The 25767-nt window shown below is 36.2% G+C and overlaps 1 protein-coding gene across 1 annotated transcript in view; it reads right to left on the bottom strand.

Moving 5' to 3' along the window:
* Positions 1-25617, bottom strand: part of LOC123669362 (protein ultraspiracle homolog) — a 42202-nt gene extending 16585 nt beyond the window's left edge. The window contains exons 1-3 of the mRNA XM_045602967.1: positions 25350-25617; positions 20698-20902; positions 13886-14111 (exon numbers count right to left, since the gene is read on the bottom strand). Coding sequence (XP_045458923.1) covers positions 13886-14111; positions 20698-20902; positions 25350-25539 — 621 coding nt within the window. The 5' untranslated portion in view covers positions 25540-25617. The remainder of the gene's footprint in view (positions 1-13885; positions 14112-20697; positions 20903-25349) is intronic.
* Between the last annotated feature and the right edge of the window lie 150 nt (positions 25618-25767).

Raw genomic sequence — 25767 nt, 5'->3', positions numbered from 1 at the left:
TGAAGAATAACTATTAGAAAGTCAATTGAAAAGGCTGGAACAAGATAAAAATTCAATAATTACACAAAGATAGCTAAATAAATCACACTAATTTCACACATTATGTACAGTACACTTACAAAAATCATGAAGGCGACTTTTTCAATTATTATTTTATTTATGTTTTTTTAGTTAGGCAAATTACGTAATCGATTGAATTTTTTTAAATAGTGGTTGATTAACATGACATAACATAACAATACACTTTATTGTACACCAACAGAAAATAATAATACGTATCAGATTGATTTTTAACCGACTTCCAAAAAAGGAGGAGGTTCTTAATTCGACTGTATTTTTCTTTCTTTTTTTTGTATATATGTTACTTCAGAACTTTTGACTGGGTGGACCGAGTTCGACTTGTACGCAAAGGAAAAAAAGCCGACTTCAATTACATCGACATGTAATACAACAAAGGTAGACGAAAATATAGTCAAGTAAATACGCGTTATTAAAGATTACTCAAAAATTTGTTATCAGATCTCGATGAAATTTAAATATGACTACACGATAAACATCAGCTTTCGATTAAATTAAAAATCATCAAAATCGGTACACCCAGTAAAAAGTTATGCGGTTATAATACAACGTAGGTCGACGAAAATAGTCAAGTAAAAACGTATTATTTATATTACTCGAAAAGTTGTTGTTAGATCTCAAATAAACTCAAGTGAGACCAAATGACACACACCACCTTTCGATTAAAAAAATTTTGTAGAAATCGGTCCACTCAGTCAAAAGTTCTGAAGTAACATACATAAAAAATACAGTTAAATTGAGAGCTTCCTCCCTTTTTGGAAGTCGGTTAAAAATAGAAACCGATTTTACACGTCTATAGAATTCCTAAGTCGACAAGCTTGAACAGTGAAAGATTTAGTATAAAAGAAAGAGGAGTGAGAGGGAAATTCAAGAAGTAAGCTTTCCTCAGAACGAAAACTGCGTTCATTGGAATCACTAAGAAACTTAAATCGTCGTTTTAGATAAGCAGGTACAACAGGATTAAAAAGAATAGAGTAAAGTAAGTTGAGAATATACGTATTCCCGAAGTAGGGAATTGGGTGCCACTCAGGGCGTAACTACTGCCGTATCAGCCGTATCAATGATACGGGGCCCCCTATTTACAGGGCCCCTAAGGTGTGTAAGCAAAAATTAGTAAAATGTTATCCACAATGTCACTTAATCTTGTGCTTCCTGGAAAAAAGAATAAAAAAACTGTCATACATACCTATAGAGTTTTAACTTCAGAAATGACTGAAGTCTGAAAAGCAGTCCCCTTTTATCCGAGTCAAGCGTGTGCCCAATTGTTGATAACATTCTGTATCGTTTATTTCGGGATTTAGTTAATCATTATGAACAATGAATTAATCTTTTTTATATAAGAATGGGGCACACAAGCAGACGAAGCCATCTGATTTATAACGGCTACCGTCCCCCATGGCCTTTAGAGAAAAGATGTAGACACTAGACGCTTTAAAACCCCCAAATTTTAGCAAGGTCATTCCACACTTTGAATGTACGCGGAAACATTGCGCACGAAGCTCGCACATTGGTTGCAAACCACTGGTGGATACAATTAGCACCACTAGACTTCTTGACATCGAAAGAATGCAGGACACGACAAACGACACTGCTCATAGTGCACATTACGCATCGCGTGTTCGCACCGTGGAATGCTCGGTGGTGCTTTTCCCTCATTGTCAAGAGTTGAATTCGACGCAAAAAGAGTGCAAAGAATTTCGCTTACTTTTTCGCATAATATGCCAGAGAGCCTTCAGGTTCGCGCAATGATGAAAGTGTAGACTAAAAAAAGTTACCTTCGACAGCTTTTGTAAGAAACAAAAGGCACGGGTTCCATTTGGAAAGCCCAATAGTCTCTCGCCAATTCTGTTGTGTTTGAACTTTGCCCTAGCGATTTACTACCTGTAAGACCTGGAGGCAGCGTTGAATCTCTTCTTCAGGTTATGCGCCTGTGAATCCCCCATATAGATGCGGAAGATTCATAGAATTTCGCTAATAGTATTGGCCTCACAGGCTGAAGCGAACGATCCCCCGCATCTATTGCTGCAGGTCAAGGCTAATAACTCTCCAGCTTTGAACTACAAGCTCTTTAAATTAGCTTAAAATCCGAAATTCAAAACATTCATTCCATTAAAGAACTCATGGAATTATTACTGATAAAATTCAATAGCCTTGCATCCAATTTTACGGAGGTATTAACTTGATGTTTTTCAAAACTAAAACTGATAAAAAATTACCTAAGGATTTCGATGGAACAGGAACAGCTACAGCAGACTACACTCACTATTGTCTATTCTAGGAGGAAGTTATAACTTATAATCAATAAATATTTATTTTAATTCAATGCAAGCATTTTTTGTGAGAAATCTTTACCCATCATTTGCCTGCCACTAATTTTGATACAGGGCCCCAAGGTTCTCGGGGTTCCAAGGAATGCTACGCCAGTGGTGCCACTTGAGTTTTATACGCAATTCAGAAATATGATTCTATTTTTTTTTTTTTTTTTTTTTAAATAAAGTTATGTCCACAGGCTTAAAGTGCCCATGCTTTTGTTATTCCGATTTTTAGTTTTATTACTGATCGTTTACTTGTTACACTACTGCAGCTTACACTAAGAGACCTAATTATTCTATCTTAGTATCCCTAATGCAGACGTGAGTCCACCGACCAAAATTATGCTAAACTTAATTGATATCTTACATGCAAAAAGACATAGAATTATATTGCGCCTTACTTTAATTATTGTTGTCACTATTATAATAATTATTATTATCTATGTTTATATATACACTTACTTGCTATCTATAATATATGTACACTTATTGTCTAGCTAACGTATATGTACACTTATGGCCTACTTGGCCTACTTACAATATACACTTAACCTATGTTATTATTAGTAATTTTTTTTTTTTTCTTACTCCTAAGTTTTTTCCTTATACAATTTATTCCTACAAGTAAGGTGTGCTACAATTTTAACATTTCGAGCACACCCTCAATGACGGCGGCATCCCTGTGGTGAATCGCCATCCTGAGGCTGTGCTCGAGGATGTCTTTTTCAGAAGTTTCCGCTGCCTTCGTCACAAAGCGACCAATTGCGTCGTCACGGTCGTCGGTGTAATAGACACAGGTGTTGGTATGCCTAGTCACCGCGACTACAGCGTGCGAGACGCTGTCGTGAATCTTGAAATATGATTCTATTTGCGAAGTCCAAATACGAATCGCATAGGTACATAGATTCGACCAAATTTAATAATCTGCTCCTCAGTAATCTCAAGAAAACAACTAAGCAATTTTTTACCGATGAAAAAAAAAAAAAAAACACAGGAGGTTCTAAAGTCACCACGTACCTATATTTATTTACCATGCATAGCTTTTTACAGAGTATTCCGAAATTGATAAAAAAATAATATATTGGAAAGAGTAAACCCCGACGTTGTTTTTCGCCTAGGAGGCGAGGAAGAAGCGCGGCTCGCAGCTTGCTTGGCATAGGCATGGGAAAGAGCAGTCCTATTTTTTTAAACTTTCTTATTGTATTACGGTAATAATAATCATAATATACTTTTTTTGAAATCCTTGTATTGAGCCCTTTAATTTGATACCAAAAACAAATAACACAGTTATTTACCATAATTATCATTGTTATTTGTTAGCGAAACCCTTCGTTAGCCCAGGTTTGCACAGTTTTACAATAAAAACCGCATATACAAATACGGTTTTATTGTAGTTATGAAAAGAGAAATTATTTAATTTTGTTAATACGAATTTTAGAAAATATCGACTAAAAATTACATCACTAGTGTATCGATATAATTGTCGACTATGAGGCATCACTTCGCTGGCGTATATACGTATTGCTTTGACCCTTCCCTCCCCCAGACCTATCCCCCAAAAAGCAAGAAAGGGACAACTGCAGCTCAGACCGTTTTAGGTATATAATTTTTGACCAAAACAGTGTTTCGTAGTCGACTGTTTTCTCCTCAAAACATGGCAATTTTTTTTTAATTTTTTTTTTAGAAAATAAAAGAAGACTTCGGCTATGCCCCTATGTTTTCATTTTTTTGAAAATATGCATGTATTTTTTTTAATGAGTGTCTGAAAATGTACAAAAAATTATGCAATATTTCGAGTTTTTGAAGTCTCCTAATTCCTATGATAATAAGAATATGAAAAAAATCAAAACATAGGGGCATGGTCATGGCAGCAAAGAGTTCTATGTCACAAAAATATTTGATCTAGTGTCATTATCCAGGGAGAAAACAGTCGACTACGTTTGTATGGAGAAAGACCCGGTACCCTTTCCTCTTAAGCTATGTCAAAAATGTTTAGAATTCCTAATGTGGGTAACACAAAAATAAAAATCTTAGATATTAAAAATAGCACGGTGTCGTCTCCTGTCAAAGATTTTCATTGTAATATGAAACTTTGAATAGTTACGGGTTTCTGTAAAGAGCTCACTATAGACGGCGCCACGGTTAGCTTAAACCGAAAATTAAAAATTATCATATCGAAAATTTCGCTCGAGCGGGTGCATCGTTCCATAGCTTAATTGGCTAGAGCGCCGACACGGCAAGTCGGAGACGCGGGTTCGAACCCCGCTGGAGCGGTCAATTTTTGATATGATATTCAAAAATATTCGTTATTACACTTGGTACGTAGATAGTCGAAGATTCAGAATAGTACATAGGCTCTTTATCCGAGATATGCTCGCGGAATCGTAAATCACGCGGGTGTTACCGCGAAGCGCAGCTAGTAATTAAATAAATAAAACGAAAAATAAAACAATTCCTGTAATTCATTAATTCATTCGTTCAGTTTATTAAAATGATAATATGTTTTTAATGATAATGTAAGTGTAGAACATCATACGAGTATGTGATCTTGTTTTTATAAATAGTGTTTTTTTTTTATTACTTGAAGTCACTTCAATATATAGTTATTTAACAGTACTCCGACCAGCATCGTCCTCATAAAATACTAGCTTTTGAGTCAGCCTTGTCGTTTCAATTAGTCTTTGTACGGGTCAACGCACATTGAGCAATATGATTGTTTTGCTAATTAGTAACCTCTTTAATTTAGCTGATTTATTACGAAATTGTTATTTTTCTTATGCAGATTTCTAATGAAATTGATATTTGTTTGCTACGATTGACGTCAAATGACGTCTGTACTTCTGCCTATATATACTCAAAATAATCTGAATAAATTTAGTGTTAGATCGACTTTCATTGGGTTTGGTTTCCCTCATAACCTTCCCTCACATGTCATCTCTCACTCAACCATAGACTGTACCATACAGTTTTTTGGTCCTTCGAGCATACAGTTTTGTGGTCCTTCGAGATTACTTTCTTCAAGACAACAGTCTTTCTTCGAGGATCATACAGACAGGACCATACAGTTTTTTGGTCCTTCGAGAATACAGCCTTGCTGCTGACAAGCTGCGCAGTCATTCTGAACCTGCAAGCTAGAAGACAACAGTCTTACTTCGAGGATACATACAGTCGTGTTGATCCTTCGAGAAAAAAAAAAAAACAAATATTTCTTCGAGAAATCACTCAAGAAAACAGTCAATCAAGACTATAAACTCTACGGATTTCCATCGACATTTGGAGAATCCACATACAGTGGCCACAACGCTCACGTGGAATTTGTGTGACTGCGAATCGGTTGACTGGCTTCCCAGAAGCGGGTTCCACCAGTTAAATTGAGAAGGCGCAAACAAGGTCGCACTATTCACTGAGGGATTGGCCTGGACCCCTGAAGACGGTCCTATCAATTTTACATCAACGTCAGCATTAAAAAATGATGAAAATGGAGGGATCACTTCAAAGTTCAAATGCCACTAAGATCTCAACGACGGATCGAGGTCAGGCAACAGAATTGATGTCACTGCAAAGAACAAACTTCCGAGCTTTTCATCGACAAATAAATCGCTTGAAAGTAGATGAAATCCAAGACAAATGGGAGCTGGAAGACGAGTTACGCAACATACAAACGCGCTGGAACGCAATAGACGCTTTGCACTTGCAAATAGATAATATCCTACAAGGATCGGATACCCAGTACGATAGTGAGTTTTACGCCTACGAAGATTCATACAAGTCAGTCAAAAGGGCGTTGAATCTTAAACTCACATCGACCATTCATCATGAAAAATCGACACCACAGATCGACTTGCCTACGTTTACAGGCAAATATACGCAATGGCCTACTTTTTATGACTTATACGTAGAAAGTATTCACAATAACAATTTGATTACAAAAACTCAGAAGATGCAACACCTAAAGAGCAAATTACGAGGAGATGCTGAACGAATCATCCAACATCTAACTATCTCAGCGGACAACTACGACACAGCGTGGGAATTGTTGACACACAGATATAACAATCCACAATTGTTATTTACTAAACAAATCGAAATCTTTATTAATCAGCCAGCCGCTCAAAAACAATCAGCCTACGAGATTAGACGTATTTACGACACGTCAATGGAATGTATCTACGCTATTAAAAACCTGGGTATCGATACAAGTACCTGGGACCCATTATTAGTTCATATTATTACAAAAAAGCTGGATACAGTCACCTATAACGACTACAAGGAAGCCCGGAAAATGCCACGAGAATTACCTTCACTCTCGGAGCTAATGGACTTCTTAGAGAGCAAATTCATCGCTTTAGAACCAAGCGGCATAAGAGATAGAGAAATGTTGTCATCATTCAAAAAATATAATCAACAAAAATCAGTTAATAACAAGACTTACAAGCCTCAATTTCAAAAGGAACATCGGTATGGAAAATTAATAAATAAAGAATATCAAAGCGTTGCGACATACATGTCTAATTGCCCGATTTGTGACAAGAAACATCCCTTATACAAATGCGAGAAGTTTATCAAATTAACACCGGGCGAACGTTATCGAATTATCGAAGATTTTAACCTTTGTCATAATTGCTTGTACACACATAACAAGAATTTATGTACGTCAATGAAAAAATGCAAACTATGTAAAAAGAGTCACAACACAATGTTACATGACGCCTATACTATAAACATTAATAAGCAGTCTACAAACTCGCTGACTGACATGTCTAGTGGGTCATCAACCCAACTGAATACTCCAACTCCGCAAAAATATCAAGTCTCGTTGCAACAAGATGCTAAGCAACATTGCGTCAATCACGTCGCTACGGATGAAGAAGAGATTTTACTGACTACCTTGTCTATCAGAGTTAAGGCCCTTGATGGCACATATATGACATTGAGATGTCTGCTCGACCAAGGCTCTCAGATTTCCCTAATATCGGAAAACGCCGCTCAGATGCTGGGCTTGCCGCGGCAACGGTACCATGCTTCGGTATCTGGTATTGGTAACGGATCGAAACATAGCAAAGGAGTCGTCAAGCTCGAGTGTCAGTCTATTTACCAAGACTACGAGTTTACGACGCAAGCATTAGTCATCAATCACGTCATTAACAATTTACCAAACATATCCTTCAAGAAAGAATCGTGGCCTCATATACAACACATACAACTAGCCGACCCGGAATACAACGTATCTAGGCCTATCGATCTATTACTAGACGCAAGCATATATTCAGAAATTATAATGAGCGGCCTGATCAAAGGTCCGAACATGGCTCCAATAGCCCAACAAACAAAGTTAGGCTGGATACTATCGGGTAGCGTGAAAACGTTTAAATGTCACGTGATTACTACAGACCTGTCAGCGATTTCTCAATATTGGGAGCTAGAAGAAGTCAATGATTCGTCTATCGAAATGACTCCAGACGAAGAGTATTGTGAACAATTCTATCAATCAACAACAAAACGTTTATCAAACGGACGATATGAAGTGGCCCTCCCCATGAAACCGGGATTTGAAAAGGACCTCGGTGAATCGAAAACAAAGGCAATTGCTCAGTTCTACAACTTAGAAAAGAAGATGAATAAAAACGATTGCTTCTCGGAAAGCTACAGAAATTTTATGCAAGAATACGAACAAAGTGGTCACATGTCTCCCGTTACAAAATGTAGTTCATTTGTACACTATCTTCCTCATCACGGTGTACAAAAAAACGACTCTACAACAACTAAACTACGAACGGTATTCAATGGATCATCAAAAACATCAAGTGGATTCAGCTTAAATGACTTGATGGAGCGTGGTCCGAATTTGCAAAAGGATTTACAGCATCTCATCTTAGTATGGCGACAACATAAGTATGTCGTTACTGCTGACTTAGAGAAAATGTTTCGTCAAATAATGGTTCGAGAAACCGATCAACATCTGCAACGTATTGTCTGGAGAAGCATACAAGAAGCCCCCTTAAGGGAGTACCAATTGACTACGGTCACGTATGGTACAAAGGCGGCCCCTTATCTCGCTATGCGTACTATAAAGCAGCTAGCTATGGATGACGCACACAAGTTTCCCCTGGCAGCTAAAGCGCTAATGACGTCATTATACATGGATGATCTGCTCGAAGGTTGTGATAATATCTCTCAAGCAAAACAGTTACAAAGAGAGATCATCGATATCCTGAAGGGAGCCGGCATGAATATTCGGAAGTGGTCCAGCAATGCAAAGGAACTGATTGAAGGGCTATCCGCTAATCAATTAGACACTCCGTTAGATTTTAAGGGCCTAGAAAACCGAAAAACCTTAGGCTTACGCTGGATTCCGTCGTCAGATATTTTCGTATTCAAAAATATATTCGAAGATGAAAACAGTGATGACGTCATAACTAAAAGACAACTCCTTTCGAACATTTCCAAGGTATATGATCCCATGGGATTTCTCAGCCCCCTTTCAGTTCGGGCAAAGCTTTTATTCCAACAAACTTGGTCTGAAGAAACCACGGATTGGGATACACAATTGTCGAATACCATAACGAATGAATGGATAAAGCTGAAACGTGACTATCAACAAATAGACCAGTTTAAAATTCCTAGATACATAGGCGATAAAAATCATTATACAATTCATGGATTTTGTGACGCATCCGAAAAAGCATATGCTTGCGCTATTTATGCCGTCACGATAAATTCTAAGGGCAAGTACACATCGACGCTTGTGACTGCTAAGACAAAATTAGCACCCTTGAAGAAAAAACTATCCTTGCCAAAACTTGAGCTATGTGGAGCACTGCTACTATCACGGCTTATAAAAAAAGTAATTCAAACCTTGCCTGATAATCTACAAGTATTTGCCTGGACCGACTCCATGGTGGTTCTTGGTTGGTTATATGGAGATGTCAATAGGTGGAAACAGTTCGTGGCTAACAGAGTTCGAACTATCCTCAATATAATTCCATCATCGTCATGGCATCATGTTAAATCTGAAGATAACCCTGCAGACTGCGCCTCGAGAGGACTGTCAACACAGCAGTTATTGGAGCATCATTTATGGTGGCACGGCCCGCAGTGGTTGTTAACATTTAATTCGAGTACAATGAAGGAAGAAAAATATCAACCACCACGCTTAGAAATAAAAGCATCCAGTGTGACCGCAGCCTTATCTTATAAAAATGCTTTAGTATTGCAATTATTAAATGAATGTAGCTCAATAGAGCGCTTAATCACTATAATCGGCTGGCTCACACGTTATACACAATGGTTGCGACGTAAACAAATACTTCAACAAAATTATCTTTCGTCATCAGAAAGAAAAAACGCGATGAACTTAATTATTAAGACAATACAAACAATTGAATTTGAGGAGGAAATTGAACGACTACAAAAACAACAAGGTTTAAGTAAATCTAGTAAACTGCTAAGTTTACTACCTTATCTAGACCCATGTGATGGGTTACTTAGAGTTGGGGGGAGATTAAACAATTCCTATCTTAGTCACTCAGCTAAGCACCCCGTAATACTACCCAGTCACGGCAAACTCACTGAACTTATTGTACGACACGCTCATTACACCACGCTTCACGGTGGACCAAGCCTGACTTTGTCTTATATACGAGAAAACTATTGGGTTATCAGTGGGCTTAGAACAGTAAAAAGAGAACTTCGAAAGTGTGTCAAATGTCGACGTTTCAAGGCAGAGAAGATAACGCAGATTATGGCTGATTTACCCGAGCCTCGAGTTACTCCTTCACGCGCATTCTATCATTGTGGCGTTGATTTCACTGGATCCTTCGATATCAAATCAAACAAAGGCCGTGGAATACGAACACAGAAGGCCTATGTTGCAGTCTTCGTTTGCCTCTCGACAAAGGCCGTTCACCTAGAGCTAGTGTCTGATATAAGCACACCAGGATTTTTGGCAGCATTCCGACGTTTTTGTGCCAGAAGATCCACCCCGAAACACATGTACAGCGATCAAGGAAGGAATTTTATTGGGGCATCCAAAGAACTGAAGAAGGAATATAACATTCTCGTTGCTATAAATACAGACGTGATGAATAAGATCAATGACTATGACATTCAATGGCATTTTAATGCACCAGCCTATCCCTCAGCCGGAGGGCTATGGGAAGCTGCCGTCAAGAGTTTTAAACACCACCTACGTCGTGTAATAGGTGAGCAAAAGTTAACTTATGAAGAATTCACAACGCTCTTGTACCAGATCGAGGCATGTCTTAACTCTAGACCTTTACTCGCCTTGACTGAAAATCCAGAAGATGAGTATCTAACACCTGGGCATTTCTTGGTTGGAGGATCCCTGATAGCAAGACCACAAACCGACTCTAACCACATGAACTTAAAAACAAGATGGCAGACTATTCAAGCAATGAATAAACAGTTCTGGAAAAGGTGGTCATCTGACTACTTACAACAGTTACAAGTTCGTACCAAGTGGAGAACACCCTCTAAAAACGTCGAGGTTAACGATATTGTCTTAATCAAAGACGAAAACCTGAGTCCCGGCAAATGGTCCATGGGTAGAGTGGTTAAAGTCCACCCTGGCAAAGATGGATACGTACGAGTTGTATCCGTCAAAACTAAGAATGGCGTTATACAAAGACCCGTTTTAAAACTGTCAGTTCTACCCGTAAGAGAAGAAGGTACCGGAACTCAAGCACAGAACCGTATCGATAACATTTCAACAACGACATGCGGCGACGACACAGGCGTCGACTCGCAACAGAGGCATCGAAGGGGTAGACAATTAAGAAGGCCTCTCGGAACATTCTTTACTATGATATTGATGCTAATTCTATTTCTATTTAAACCAACTGAATGTTCATACAACGTTACAGCTCTGAACAGTAATCAAAACATTTATTTCGATAAAATGTATGACGTACACATAATACGCGATGAATGGAAACTAATCGCTTACTACAATATGAGTACCTATTGGTCGGCATTACGTCATGTGAAAGATTATGTCGGTCATTTGGAAGAATCATACTTAAGACTCGATCTACTTCCAACACAATACAGGAGTATCATATATCAATTACAACACGAAATATCGGAAATCGAACATTATAACGCAATTTTCAAAAAACATATATATAAAAGACAAAAACGAGGACTGATTAACGGTGTAGGCTATGTAGCGAACTCACTATTTGGTGTCTTGGATGAGCGTTTCGCTAAAAAATATGAAAAGGATATAGAAAAAATTTCTGTAAATGAGAACCATCTACGATTCTTATTAAAAAATCAAACAAGTATCATAGAAGCGCAATATAACATTCTTCAGAGGAATGAAGTTATAATGAACAAGCAATTCGAAATAATACAGAAATGTCTAAAGAATCTTACCCTTATTACTAATCGAACTGAGAAGGTGACTAACAATGAATTACAAATTTTGTCATCTTCAGTCTCAGCTATGATTATTTTATCAAATCTACGACGCTTGCAAGAAAGCGTTATAAACACTTTAACAAGCCTCGCAAACGGTCATTTAGATGCACATTTGTTGCCGCCTGAACAATTGGAAGAACAATTAAATATCATATACCGACATATACCGAATGACCTGACTTTGCCTGCCGATAAAAACGATTTTAAAGAACTTTATAAGCTAATGAAGGTTAACGGCGACATTGGTTCTTCTTATTTGATAATCGAAATCAAGATCCCCTTGGTAATTAAGGAAAATTTTGAACTGGATAGAGTAATAACCCTTCCTCAGCAGCATTATAACGTAGAATTTATCGCACCATACATTGCATTCAATCTACAAAAGGACTTACTACTCATCTTGACAGAATCAGATGTAGAAAATTGTGTCCACATACAGACAAACAAATTATTATGCGCTCTCGATAAGCCGATATACGAATTACAAATAACCAGCGGAATGTGTAACTTGAGTATACACAATACAACAATATGTAAAACAAAGGAGGCACCATGTCGCGTGCGCTGGGTCAAGTTACATAACAATAACATGTGGCTTTATTCCTGCTGTGGGAAATGCACAGTGCGCATATTTTGCATTGACACTGGAGTTGTATTGACAACACTGACCGGGAATGGCCTTTTACAAATCGGTCAAGGTTGTACAATAAAAGGTGACACCTTCTCTATATTCACTCAAAATAGTTATATGAGCCAAGTTAAGGTCCAAGAAAACATACCGATCCCAGCCGATTATTCAATATTAAATTCCATAATAAATACTTCGGATTTCCAACTATTCACACCCGAGGATCATGAAGACTTGTGGCGCCGGATGAAGTCTCAGATCATTAACCTCAAGGAGCAGGAAAACGCATCACTCAGTATACACGATATACATCAGTACTCTGTCTTGTATATAATCTTAGGGTCTATCATTGTTGCGGGATGTCTCTACGGTACCATGCGATATCGCAGAAACAAAATTATACAGCGCAGTGCTGTGAAAGACGTCTCCACGACCGCAGTTCCAGTTGCAGCAGATAAGAACGAAGACCAGGAGGCCCCTGCTCCCCCGAGCGCGCGACCGCGATTCGTTCGACTGGACATACCAATTAAAGAGTAGTGCAGTGATGATTATTATATAAGTTATTTAAATCTAGGTACTTAAATTTTAATTGTATTGTTATTATTGTTATTGTAGATTTTAATATCAAAATTATCTTTCTTCTTTGAGTCGGCAGGATGTACGGGTCAACGCACATTGAGCAATATGATTGTTTTGCTAATTAGTAACCTCTTTAATTTAGCTGATTTATTACGAAATTGTTATTTTTCTTATGCAGATTTCTAATGAAATTGATATTTGTTTGCTACGATTGACGTCAAATGACGTCTGTACTTCTGCCTATATATACTCAAAATAATCTGAATAAATTTAGTGTTAGATCGACTTTCATTGGGTTTGGTTTCCCTCATAACCTTCCCTCACATGTCATCTCTCACTCAACCATATTTTGATATATCATATACAAGATCCACCCCGCCAATTATTTCGAACTATACACTGTTAGGACTGTAACTATCTGCTCTATCTAGTTAACGATTGACGCTTTGGATAAAAATATACAATATTTAAAAAAAAATGTCGTGTGCTGCAATGTAAATTTCCAGTTATTATCTATGGGTGTTTCATATGTATCAGGAGATAACTTTAAAAACTAGTTATGTAAGTACACTTTTCCACAATATGACCTTGTTAAAAATCTTATATTTAAATTATATTAGATAAATATAGGGAATTAAATTGACTCAGTAGACGTATTAAAAAATTTGAATGTCCTACGCGTATTTTTAAATAAAAAGTAAAAAAAAATTATAAATGTAGAAACAAACCTAACTCATTTAAACAAATAAGTTCTCAGATATTTTTCATGTTTAATAAAGCGAAGAAGATTTATTAAGGGTATTTTTAATAAGGTAAGGATAGAGTGAGAATATCATAAAGTAATTACTTGTACGGAGCTGCTCGGATGCGCGTCCTCGGCCCCCCTCGCCGCCCGCTGCCTTTCCTCCTGCACAGCCTCTCGCTTCATGCCGCACGCGAGGCATTTCTGATAGCGGCAGTACTGGCAGCGATTCCTCTGTCGCTTGTCGATGATACAATTCCTCTCTTCACGGCACGCGTACGTAAGGTCCTTCCGAACTGTACGTTTAAAGAAACCTTTGCATCCTTCGCAACTGTAAACGAAATGGAAACTAATGTACGAAACTGTTACGAAAATAATTGTGTTTGCTCGCAAACGAAAAAAAAACCGACTTCAATTACATCGACGAGTAATACAACGTAGATCGACGACAAAATAGTCAAGTAACTACGCGTTATCAAAGATTACTCAAAAAGTAGTTATCAGATCTCAATAAAATTTATATGTGACCACATGACAAACATCAGCTTTCGATTAAATTAAAAATTATTAAAATCGGTACACCCAGTAAAAAGTTATAGCGGATTTTCAAGAGTTTCCCTCGATTTCTCTGGGATCCCATCATCAGATCCTGGTTTCCTTATCATGGTATCAAACTACAGATATCCCCTTTCCAACAAAAAAAGAATTATCAAAATCGGTACATCCAGTAGAAAGTTATTGCGGATTTTCGAGAGTTTCTCTCGATTTCTCTGGGATCCCATCATCAGATCCTAGTTTCGTTATCATGGTACCAAACTAGGGATATCCTCTTTCCAACAAAAAAAGAATTATCAAAATCAGTACATCCAGTAGAAAGTTATGCGGTATAATACAACGTAGGTCGACGAAAAAAGCGTCAAGTAAAAACGCATTATTAGATATAACTCGAAAAGTAGTTGTTAGATCTCAAATAAATTTAAATGGGACCAATTGGCACACAAAACCTTTCGATTAAAACAAAATTTGTCGAAATCGGTCCACACGGGCAAAAGTTCTGATGTAACATACATAAAAAAAAAAAAAAAAAATACAGTCGAATTGAGAACCTCCTCCTTTTTTGGAAGTCGGTTAAAAAAGGAACAGTACGGGTAGTTTAGTTAATAAAATGTTATTGTCACATCTGTAGGTACACAATTTATTCCATTTCTATCAAGGCTGGATCGACAGGATACTAGCAAATATCTAAGGTTGTCTGAAAGAGATCCCTTCTTTAGCAATAAGGTCGCTTATTATCCATTTCTCTCGTAAACATTTTTTACACTGTACTTGTAACAATTTGTTATGCGCAATAAACAGTGATAGTTGTTGTTTGATTTCGTACCATATTACATCGTTTTCTTTCATATTTCATGTCTTTATATCCCTGTTTAAGCAGGCGACGCATCTGTGGCTCCCTAGGGCAGAAGCTGTTCATACATGCGACGATCACTTAACATTAGACGACCCACCTGCTCGTTTTTCATTTAAAAAAAAATGTAAAACATCTCAAAAACTCGACATAAATAATGCAATAAGTGGCAATAGATTTAGAAGTAAAATTTTTGTTCTTACGTGTCTTTAATACTGATTTTTTTTTTTGTTAGTTTTAGTTTTGCTTATATGTACATTAAAGGTCTTACCTATCTTAAAGATAATGTTTAAAAACAATTGCCTTAAAAGAGTCACACGTGTCTATTACATAGTTTTTGATTTTACAATGTAAAATTCCTGAATTTTTTTTTTTTCTAATATATCTGACTGTTCTCGTGCTGAAGCAGAAAAGAACACAGCTTACTTGGCCTGGGTCGACGCTCGTAACCGCAAGACAACAGACGTGGGTCAGAGGAAGAAAGCCTATAACAGAGCCGCTAAGTCCTGCAAGAAGGCTCTGCGGAAGGCTCGATTTGACCACATTGGCAGAATTGGGACTAGACTTGCGTCATACCCACCTGGTTGTAAAGCCTTTTGGTCCCTGGCCAAATCGGTCGAATCGAACTTCTGTCGCCCCTCACTACCTCCACTGATAAAACCCGATGGATCACTAGCCCACACCGCTGAGGAGAAGGCAAACTTGTTTGCAAATCTCTTTGCGGAATCCTCGCGTCTTGACTTAGGCAGCGCCACACCTCCAACTTCTTCGATTCGATGCGAGACGTCTATGACTGAAGTCCGAATCCGTCAAAAAGAGGTCCTTAAAACCTTGCGCAATCTGGACGTAAATAAAGCTAGTGGTCCTGACGGAATACCTGCCATAGTACTCAAAACTTGTGCGCCTGAGTTGTCTCCAATCCTGACACGTCTGTTTCGTCTCTCTCTAGCGACAGGACAAGTGCCGAAAGCCTGGAAGCAAGCTAACGTGCAGCCTGTGCCCAAAAAGGGCAGTCGAGCTGACCCTGTCAATTACAGACCTATTTCCATAACGTCCATACTCTGTAAGAGTATGGAACGTATACTGAATAACCGGCTCCTGGCACACCTTGAGAGGAACGATCTCCTTAGCGACCGACAGTTTGGTTTTCGCCGTAATCGGTCCATGGGTGATCTTCTGGCGTATGCCACTCATATTTGGAGTGAGGCTATCGAGAAACACGGGGAAGCCATTGCGGTCTCGCTCGATATTTCGAAAGTATTTGACAGGGTCTGGCATGACGGCCTTATCAGCAAACTTCCTCCATACGGCCTACCCGCTTCTCTCTGTGTTTGGATATCTGACTTCCTGAGGGATCGATCGATCCGCGTAGTTATAGACGGTTGTGATTCCGATCGTTTGGCCATCAATGCCGGGGTTCCTCAGGGGTCTGTACTCTCGGCAACGCTATTCTTGCTGCACATCAACGACCTGCTCAAACCCGGAATCTTTGGGTATGCAGATGACAGCACCGTTGTCGAGCGTTACGTGTCCAACGCACGAGCGAGTGGGTCTGAGATCCAATCGCTGAGGGAAGCTATGATTCAGCGTCTGAACTTGTCCCTTAAAGCTGTCTCCGATTGGGGTGACGCAAACCTGGTCAAGTTCAACGCCTCTAAGACCGAGGCGTGTCTTTTTTCGGCAAAGCGGAGTCCTTTCCATCTGACTCCCTCTTTCCGAGGTGTACCCGTGCCCATAACCGGCCGCCTAGAGCTTCTTGGCGTTACTTTGTCATCCACCCTCAATTTCGGCTCTTACATAGAGACAAAGGCTCAAACAGCTGCCAGAAAACTGGGCGTCCTCTCGAAGGTGAGACAGTACTTCACTCCGGAACAGCTTCTAAATTTATATCAAGCGCAAGTTCGATCATGCATGGAGTACTGCTCTCATCTTTGGGATGGCTCAGCCAAGTACCAGCTGGAGCTTCTCGAGTCGATCGAGAGACGAGCCAGGAGGCTCATCGGTGATGATGCACTGGTCGCTGCAAAGCTGCAAAGCTTGCATCATCGACGGAGGGTCGCCGGCCTGTTGGTATTTTATCGGATACACTTCGGAGAGTGTGCGCAGGAACTCCATAACCTGATTCCCCCTACCCCCTTCCATCATCGTACAACCAGACGCTCTGCGTTACGCCACCCTTATATGGTTGACATTCCCCTTATACGCACTAAGCGATTCGCTAGTACATTCTTGATCCGTACAGCCAAAGAATGGAACTCTCTACCAGCGTCTGTGTTTCCAGAAAATTATAACCTGGGGATCTTTAAGTCGCGAGTGAATAGGTTACTTCTAGGTAAGCGTGCTCCATCTTAGACCGCATTTTCACTTATCATCAGGTGAAATAGTGGTCAAACGCAAGCCTATCATTGTATAAAAAAAAAAAAAAAAAATCTCCGATGGAAAGTCCTCTTGACGTTGAGTATAATCGACATTGTGACATGATTACTAATTCTAACACTGAATAACCTTTTGGCTATGACATTGTGGATATTTCTATTTTATATAAACGTTTATTTACATACATTTTTTTAAAATTAGTTTTAAATAAAATGTATTTCTTTATGAGAAATAAATAAATATCAAATTTCTTAAATCCGAATTTGATCGAGACATCTAAATGAATACCTAAACTCTTATTTGTTTTATTCCTAATATTTAAACTGTGATCTGGCACGTAATATTATAAGATTCACAAACAAATTAAAGTATTCTATTACCAATGCATGTACGATATTCATTTTCAATACCTACATCGATTCAATTAAAATTCTATATCATTTATATCATAGTAACAACTTATATACATAAAGTAAAATAAAATAAAAAAAAACACGAAGAAATTAATACTGTAATTATAAAATTTTAATTGCTAGCAACTACCGAATGGGCAAACATAATTTATCTCAATTTATTTGCTAGTTAAAATTAAATTATGTTTGTAAAAAACTTATAGAAAATATAAATCGACACAAAGATAATACAGACAATTTCCAAAAAAAAACTATCATACTATACTTTTCTAGTAGGTCTGTAAATAGACCTATAGTCCCTCCAGTTCAATATAGGAATTGTTGCATTAATTTGTAATTTCATCTGTAATAGTTATTCTACTTTATCATTATCACCTTATATTTAAAAGTTGGTAAAAATTACGTCATTTCAAACAAAAATTTTGCAAACAGCTATTACTTATATTTAAAAGAGGTAAATGAATTACCAAGCGTCGAATGATACCGGGCAAAAAAACATTTTATGTCCTTATTCCACGAAATTTGTGAATAAAACTTTTAATTAATACACATTATAGATATCATGATTAGAAATATTAAATGTGTAAACATATGGACGGATTTAATGCCACTTGTACGTGTGTGTGTGTGTGTAAGTAAAGCATATTTTTTAAATTAAATATGGAATACATAAAACCTCAACCGAATCGTTTAAAAAAAATCGATAAAATTACAAACAGAACAAATTTGAAACGGGTCAGACAAAAACCGTAAGTTTTAAAGTCGTTTCAAAATGAAATTGATTGCCGAGTTAAGCAATTCGTGATTGATATTTGTCCTCCGGTCTGAGTAATCACAAGTGAGTCGCAACTCGCAAGAAAGTGCGCACTTAGGCAATTCCCTCTGCTCGAGTCATTAATCACGTCATTATTCCGAGAGGATGACACGAATCACCTTTAAGACATGCGTCCACCGCTGCGATTCTGTATCCGGCTACATTTAGCAAGTAAAATACTAAAATTGGAACAATACTCAAATGCGTAGATAAAAACATACAAAATACAAAGAAAACTCAATGTCATTAAGTGAAAGTCACAGTAATCATGCCTTTATCAATAGTGATAAAGATATCAAAGGCTATCGCCGTATGTTGCCAATTTTACTTTCGAACAGTGTTTTTATACTTTCAACAATTTATCGCTTCAACGTTATGAGGTGCTGTTTTAATAAATAAATACCTTATCGGGTTGATATGTATATTGAATTTTTGTCAGTAAAATAAGGTTTGTTGATAGTAAATATATTTAAAACTAAATATGTATTTGATGATAGACATAATTTTGTACATTTCGAAAGTGCATCGCGTTGTATTAAAAGAAAAATACCACTTTCACTTGACAACATTAAGAAATACAGCTGTGCCCTGAAATCAATGTGTTATTTTTGCAATAATTCAGATTTTCGGCTTACAATTTAAACGGATCTGATGTTATTAAACTACAAAGTCCGTTTATTTGCTCAAAAAAAAAGTTCATTTTTAAAATGAAAACTCTTTAGACCGAGAATCCAAAACGAAGGGACAAAACAATGCCGAAACCAGTTCCAGTCCAGATATTTAAGGAACACTTAAAAATGTTACATTTAAGGCCGGCTCTACCTATGTGTGTCCAGACCGCGGCGCTGCGAACGGGACGCTGGACACACAATTACGCTTAAAGATCGATAGTATATAACACCCTTTTTAGAATATACATAATAATCCAAAAAAAAGTAAAAAAATAATTATGTACAAATCTCCATTAAAGTCCGCCTTTGAATACATTTCGTTTGTTTTAAAAAAAATGTATTTTTAAGTTTCGCTGTTGAATATGTAAACGGCTCGACACGTGATCGTGTACGTGAACAACAAAGGCATAAAAAGTCAAAATAATGGTAATACCGCATTGCAAAATAAATATATGTCGGATACCCGTGATCCATTTACCTGACTCCGACTGAATGATTTTTCAGTTAAAGTTGCTCAAGGTGAAAATAAAATCTTGCATGACATTACAGACGGCCAGCGATCGATAGAATCGTAAATTGTTTCAATAATACATAAGTTCACATTGTACAAAGGTGGAATATAGAGTATATGGTGTACATAATTCGCCTCCCACGCATTCGCAGCTGTACTAAACTGTTTGAAGAATTGTTACACGCGAGAATTATTCAATTTTGCACGATAAAATTATTCGTTTACAACCCACCGACAGCGTGTACCCACTAGCAACCTGTCTACAGCACCTTATATACCTTCATTATATTTTCGTACATAGCTACTGTCTAGAAGTCTAGACAGGACTGTGTATATTTATACATATAAAAGTAATACTATTACTGCCCCGGTGCATGTAGAACTTTAATAAAATTTAATTTCCGAAAGGCGCCACTGGTTTTCCCTGTATTTTTAAAACATGTTTATTTAATAAACAACACTACCACGTTATTATTTTTCAATATTCTTTCAAAACATTATGCAATACTTTCATTAGAATTTTTATAACTAAATTGATATACTTGTAAATAGTAGACATACAAAAAACTACAATTTCACAGAAACAACAAGTATTATTAAAATGTAAAATTATTAAGAAATCGTTCTAAACGTCAATTAATTACTAGCTACTTTTACATGAAAATATTTTTGTATCTCATGTCTAAATTCTTCACGTACTTATACAACTCTGAAAAAAAATTACCTGTAGACTCCGTAATGTTTTCCCGACGCTCTGTCACCGCAAATTGAACACAGATGTTTGGAACCGCTGAGGGGATGGTTCGGAGGGTAGTTCCTCATGGCGGGCGGGGAGGTCGCGTCGTCCCGCATTCCGTCCAGCATCGCTGTGTCTGGCTTCATCTCCGGCGGAGACATTGGGGACATAAACCCCGCCTCTATGTTCAGCCCTGTAAAACAATTTAGGTTTAAACTACGAGCTAGAATACAATTACCTTTGTCACTTTTTTCTGTATAATAAATGTAATATTTAGCTATCTACCTAATTCCTTACAATTTATGTTCAAAACACTGTCCATATTAGTCGTAAGTTAACTAGGTAAGTATGTACAGTCGTGCATTGTGATATTATAAATTATTTATTTACATACAATAATAAAATTACATCATACAACATAAATTAACAAGTAAAGTCGATTATAAATTTACTTAATTTTGTTATTTTATTTTATTTGTTTTATTTTATTTGGATAGCTTACAGCTTATTATAACTATAACTCATACAGAATATGAATAAAAAAAAGCTAATAACAAGCTATCACATATAGATGCACAATATTATTTAGCTGTTATTATACAAACTGCAAACTGTATCATGGCGAGTAATGATATAGAAAAGAAATAAAAATGATGTCGGTGATTCAGAAAAACCGGATCAAACCGGTCCTTTACGCTGGGACTTTGTGGCAAGTTAAAAATAAGTAAACAGACACCCTCACGATAAAAATTCAATATAGTTTTATTTCACAGGTCGTATTATTAAAAGATGTCTATTTTAGAACTTAATATTACAATTTATTATATTTTACCCACTTGCATTAAATCGCGTGGGACTTTCAGGATTAAAGTACCTTAACCTGCGGTAGGGGTGTTCCGGGTTTTAGCTATCTACATACCTAGTTACTTAGAATGTAAAAGTAACTTGAAATAGTAACAATACGGATATCCTTAAATTAATATTTTTTTAATTTTAACAATTAGTTTTTTGTACAGAAACTAGCTTGGAAAACTTGCTTTTAAGCCGAAAATAAAAAATCAGTCAGCGAGAGATTTCAGCTACAAATACTTTTTCTTAACAGTAGACTAGACCTTGGCCTTTAATGAGATAGTAAAATAATAACAGAATTCATTCTCAATATAGACAAGCATGCTATAAACAAAATGAAACAAGTAGTTAGGTATTGAAATAACATTGTTATTTTATAGTAATTTTATAGTAAAAATATATCTAAGAAAAATGGTCGGAGGTTACTGAGTCGGAGAGGAGAGTCGGAGGTGTTACCTAAAGCAAAAACAACATAATACGTGACCTTCATAATTGCATAACGCGAGATCCTTGCTAAAATCTGGTAAAAGATTCATCTCGACAGAGATTCAGTTTTTGATATACTTGTCATAATTACTATACAAGTAGCTACTTTATTTCAATTAATACACACACACATTGTCACAAGCAAGAAGTAGGCAATGACTAATGAATATGACTTATTACGAACTGAACCGCACGTACTGTTACGTAGTGAAAATATCAAACAGAGTAAGGACGGCCTTAAACCAACACAACATTACTGAAAGAATAAAGAAATAACATAAATAAAATTTCTTCGAGCACCATTTAGGACTGCGAAGCTTCCAGATTATACGGAATTCACGAGGAAGCCGTTTATGTTAATAGTCCCTTAGTATTCAGTATTATAAATTACAATTGCCAAACGGAAAACACGATTCAGAGGCACCACGACAAAAGGAGACTTCAACATTACCATAAGAAGAGACCAAAAATACACTTACAATCCCGGACAGTTTCGCAACAAAAATGTATATATATTGTGTGGAAGATTATTTAAAAAGTACCAAAAACAATATAAATAAATTAATATTATATTGATCTCGAAATACTGTACTGTCTACAAATTTTATTGTAAAAAACAAGCAAGTAATACAAGAACAGACTAATTACGACGACTAAAAAAATTAAACTAAACAAGACTGGTTATTTATGTAGTGTTTTAATTATGTTTTCAAATAAAAATGTATCATAAGAATGTTTTCGACACTGAACCGTCGAGCATATAAGGAAAAAGAACAGACATAAGGGAAAGGAACGATATTACTTCAAAGTAAAACATACGTAATAATAAAAATAGAGAATATAACCATCAGGTAAATAGCTCGTTAATGCGTCGAAACTGTTATATAAAACGTAACATATGATAGAGAAGTGATATATAAATTATTATAGAAAACAAATTATCAACAGGAACAGTGTACTTAAAAACATGATAACAGAAAATTTTGATATGTGTACCTAATAAATAATACCTATAATTTTAAAACGATTACGACATTCGAAAGGCTTTTAAAATAATGAGTACTAAATTAAGAAAAATTATAAAATCCAATGATACCTTCTACAATGATAATATTTTAATAATATGTAATAAATATGTAATACATAAGAAGTATGTGTATAAAAAAGTAATAATTTCCCCTTAACAAGGATTACTTCGTCTTCTCGTGTAACGCGATCAATGCCGAACTGTCACGAAGAAATCAGTCACAACTTTAAACTGTTTTTGAGATAAGAAGTAAGTAAAAATTTTACTTACATACGCGCACCTCATGTCACTTCTAAAGATACTGAGAAAGTTAAAACAGTCAATTTTTTATAGTGGTATAAGAATAAATAATTATAAGGAAAATGGCAAAAATAACTTTTGCGTAACAATATTATTGTGTTTCGAATTATGTAGATCAAAGACGTGACAAAAAACAAAAAAAAAAAAACAATGATCAATATAAAACGTCTTACACTTGAATTATAACTAAGAGAAACTTTGAGTCTATTTACTAAAATAACAATAATTCAATATAATTTATAGGGTCTCAGTTGTAACAACAAAGTCCTTTTATAGTTACTATAAACGACCCAACATCGAATAAGTTAGTATACCTTCATTTGTATGAGTTCTTACATATTTATTAAATTTTAAATGAAAATCGAGCACACTTGTACATAAATACTTCAAGTCCGTCTTTCAAGATTTCGAAAACAGGTTCTGTAAGGGCATTCAAAAATTACTTTAACGTTGTCGACAAAAATGAATTAGTCATTATATTATAATGGCCAATATCTCATCTTCTGAATCATTCTTGTAATAAAGAAGACGATCGTTTATCAAAGTTATTATTGTCACAAGTCGCGTAAGACAGATAGATTGGACACGTGATCCTTTTAGTATTGTTAAATTAATAGTTTATTCTAATGAAGGAAGATTTATTTACCTATTACAGAGTTTATACATACTCTGGGATTCTGTTATTTTAATTCCAATATAATTTCATTTAGGTCCGCTGTCGTCGATAGTTTGGGTATCATTACGGCGATATAATTACACGATTGCATTAGCAAAATACCGAGCTCGTAAAAAAAAAATGTTTTGAATAATATATTGATCGACCACTGATCTGTCATCGTGAAACGATCGTGATAGCTAATCATGTCTTTCATGAAGACTTCTAGATGTTTATAAAATGTTGATAATGAGTTTATCTTTATATGTGTATACTTTCATAGAGAAAACTGGAAAAAGTAGCGAAAACATACAAAAGAGATAAATAAGATCTATGCAACATATCTATATAGATGAGCTGATATAGTATCTGGCGAGTAAGAATAGACCTCATAGAAAATTCTGATATACATATACAATAAATACTGTATCACCTAAAATGTCCGTCTTAGTGTTAAACCAGTTACTTATGTCTGTATAGAGACTATTCCTTCTATTTCTGCTATTATGGTGTAATCATTAAAAATATAAATATAAAAACAAACATCCTATATTACAAAAAATATTCTAAAACGGGACATTTACCATGTTTTTTTAGTTTCATTTTGCGGAGCTCGATATTTCGAAATTGTTTACGAATATCTTGTTCTCGCGATTGTTCACGACTTCGCAAAATGAAAAAAAAAAACATGGTAAATACCCCGTTCTTAAATAATTTTTATAATAAAAATAACCATGTTAATTTAAAATCTTATCATATACATTGTATTTTATTATTTTTATAAATAACAACTACTTACATATAAAATAATTATATTTAACTGTAATTATAGCACTTTATATGTAAATTAATTGAAAAGCTTTATATTATTTTACTCTACTGCTTAATCCAAGACTTAAAAATTTCTACCGAAATTGAACTTTTGATGTGTTTAATTTGGATTGGATTGGTGTTTACAAAATTGTGTTTTGTAATCTTCAAAGCAAGTTAAATTGGCGTTAACTGGTGTTTTTGAATTATAATGAAATACCAAATTAAGTTATTTACTATCTTTATGAAGGTATTAAGACTTTGAAAACTAATTAAACATTTTCAAAACAAACATTGTATTACGTAAGTGATTCTCGACGATATGAGTTTTCTAAAATAAGCTACTTTTTCTTAATGTCCATATTATTATTTGCTAAATTAAAAAAAAATGATATTCATAAAAAAATCGTCGTAATTTTTTGAAAAGTTGGACAGATTAATAATATCTTTTGAACTTTTCAAACATAATATAATATAATATAATAACTAATAATAAAAAATAATATTATTTACATTGCATGTCAATGGAACAGTCAACGGTGGGCATAATATTAGACGTCGTCCCGAAACCCTGCAGCATGTTGGGAGCGGGCGCAGGTGTCGCGGGCGGCGGCTGCTGCGGGCCCGGCGGCGCCGGTCGCGCCCAATTAATCAGTGCAGTCACTGACATCGTCGGCTTGTCTTTCTTCGCCACGCTCGACATGGCCACGCACTAGCATCCTCACATCACTGCACTACGATCGGCTCGATCGACACGTCTATCTAAGTTCGCACTTCGAAATCGACTAAGCGTTCCACCCTCGTGGCGTATCGAAAAAATCAAAGAGCGGTTTTATCTATTTTATCCTTGAAATAAAGAGATTCGAAACGTTACAATTAATTGCGCATACAAATGCACTTATGAATAAGTAAGTACGAAACGCCTTGAAAT

The sequence above is a fragment of the Melitaea cinxia genome, chromosome 3 (assembly GCF_905220565.1).
Source record: "Melitaea cinxia chromosome 3, ilMelCinx1.1, whole genome shotgun sequence".
Classification (NCBI taxonomy): Eukaryota; Metazoa; Arthropoda; class Insecta; order Lepidoptera; family Nymphalidae; genus Melitaea; species Melitaea cinxia.
Note: the sequence above shows the minus strand (reverse complement) of the source record. Positions and strands in the feature narration are given on the sequence as shown.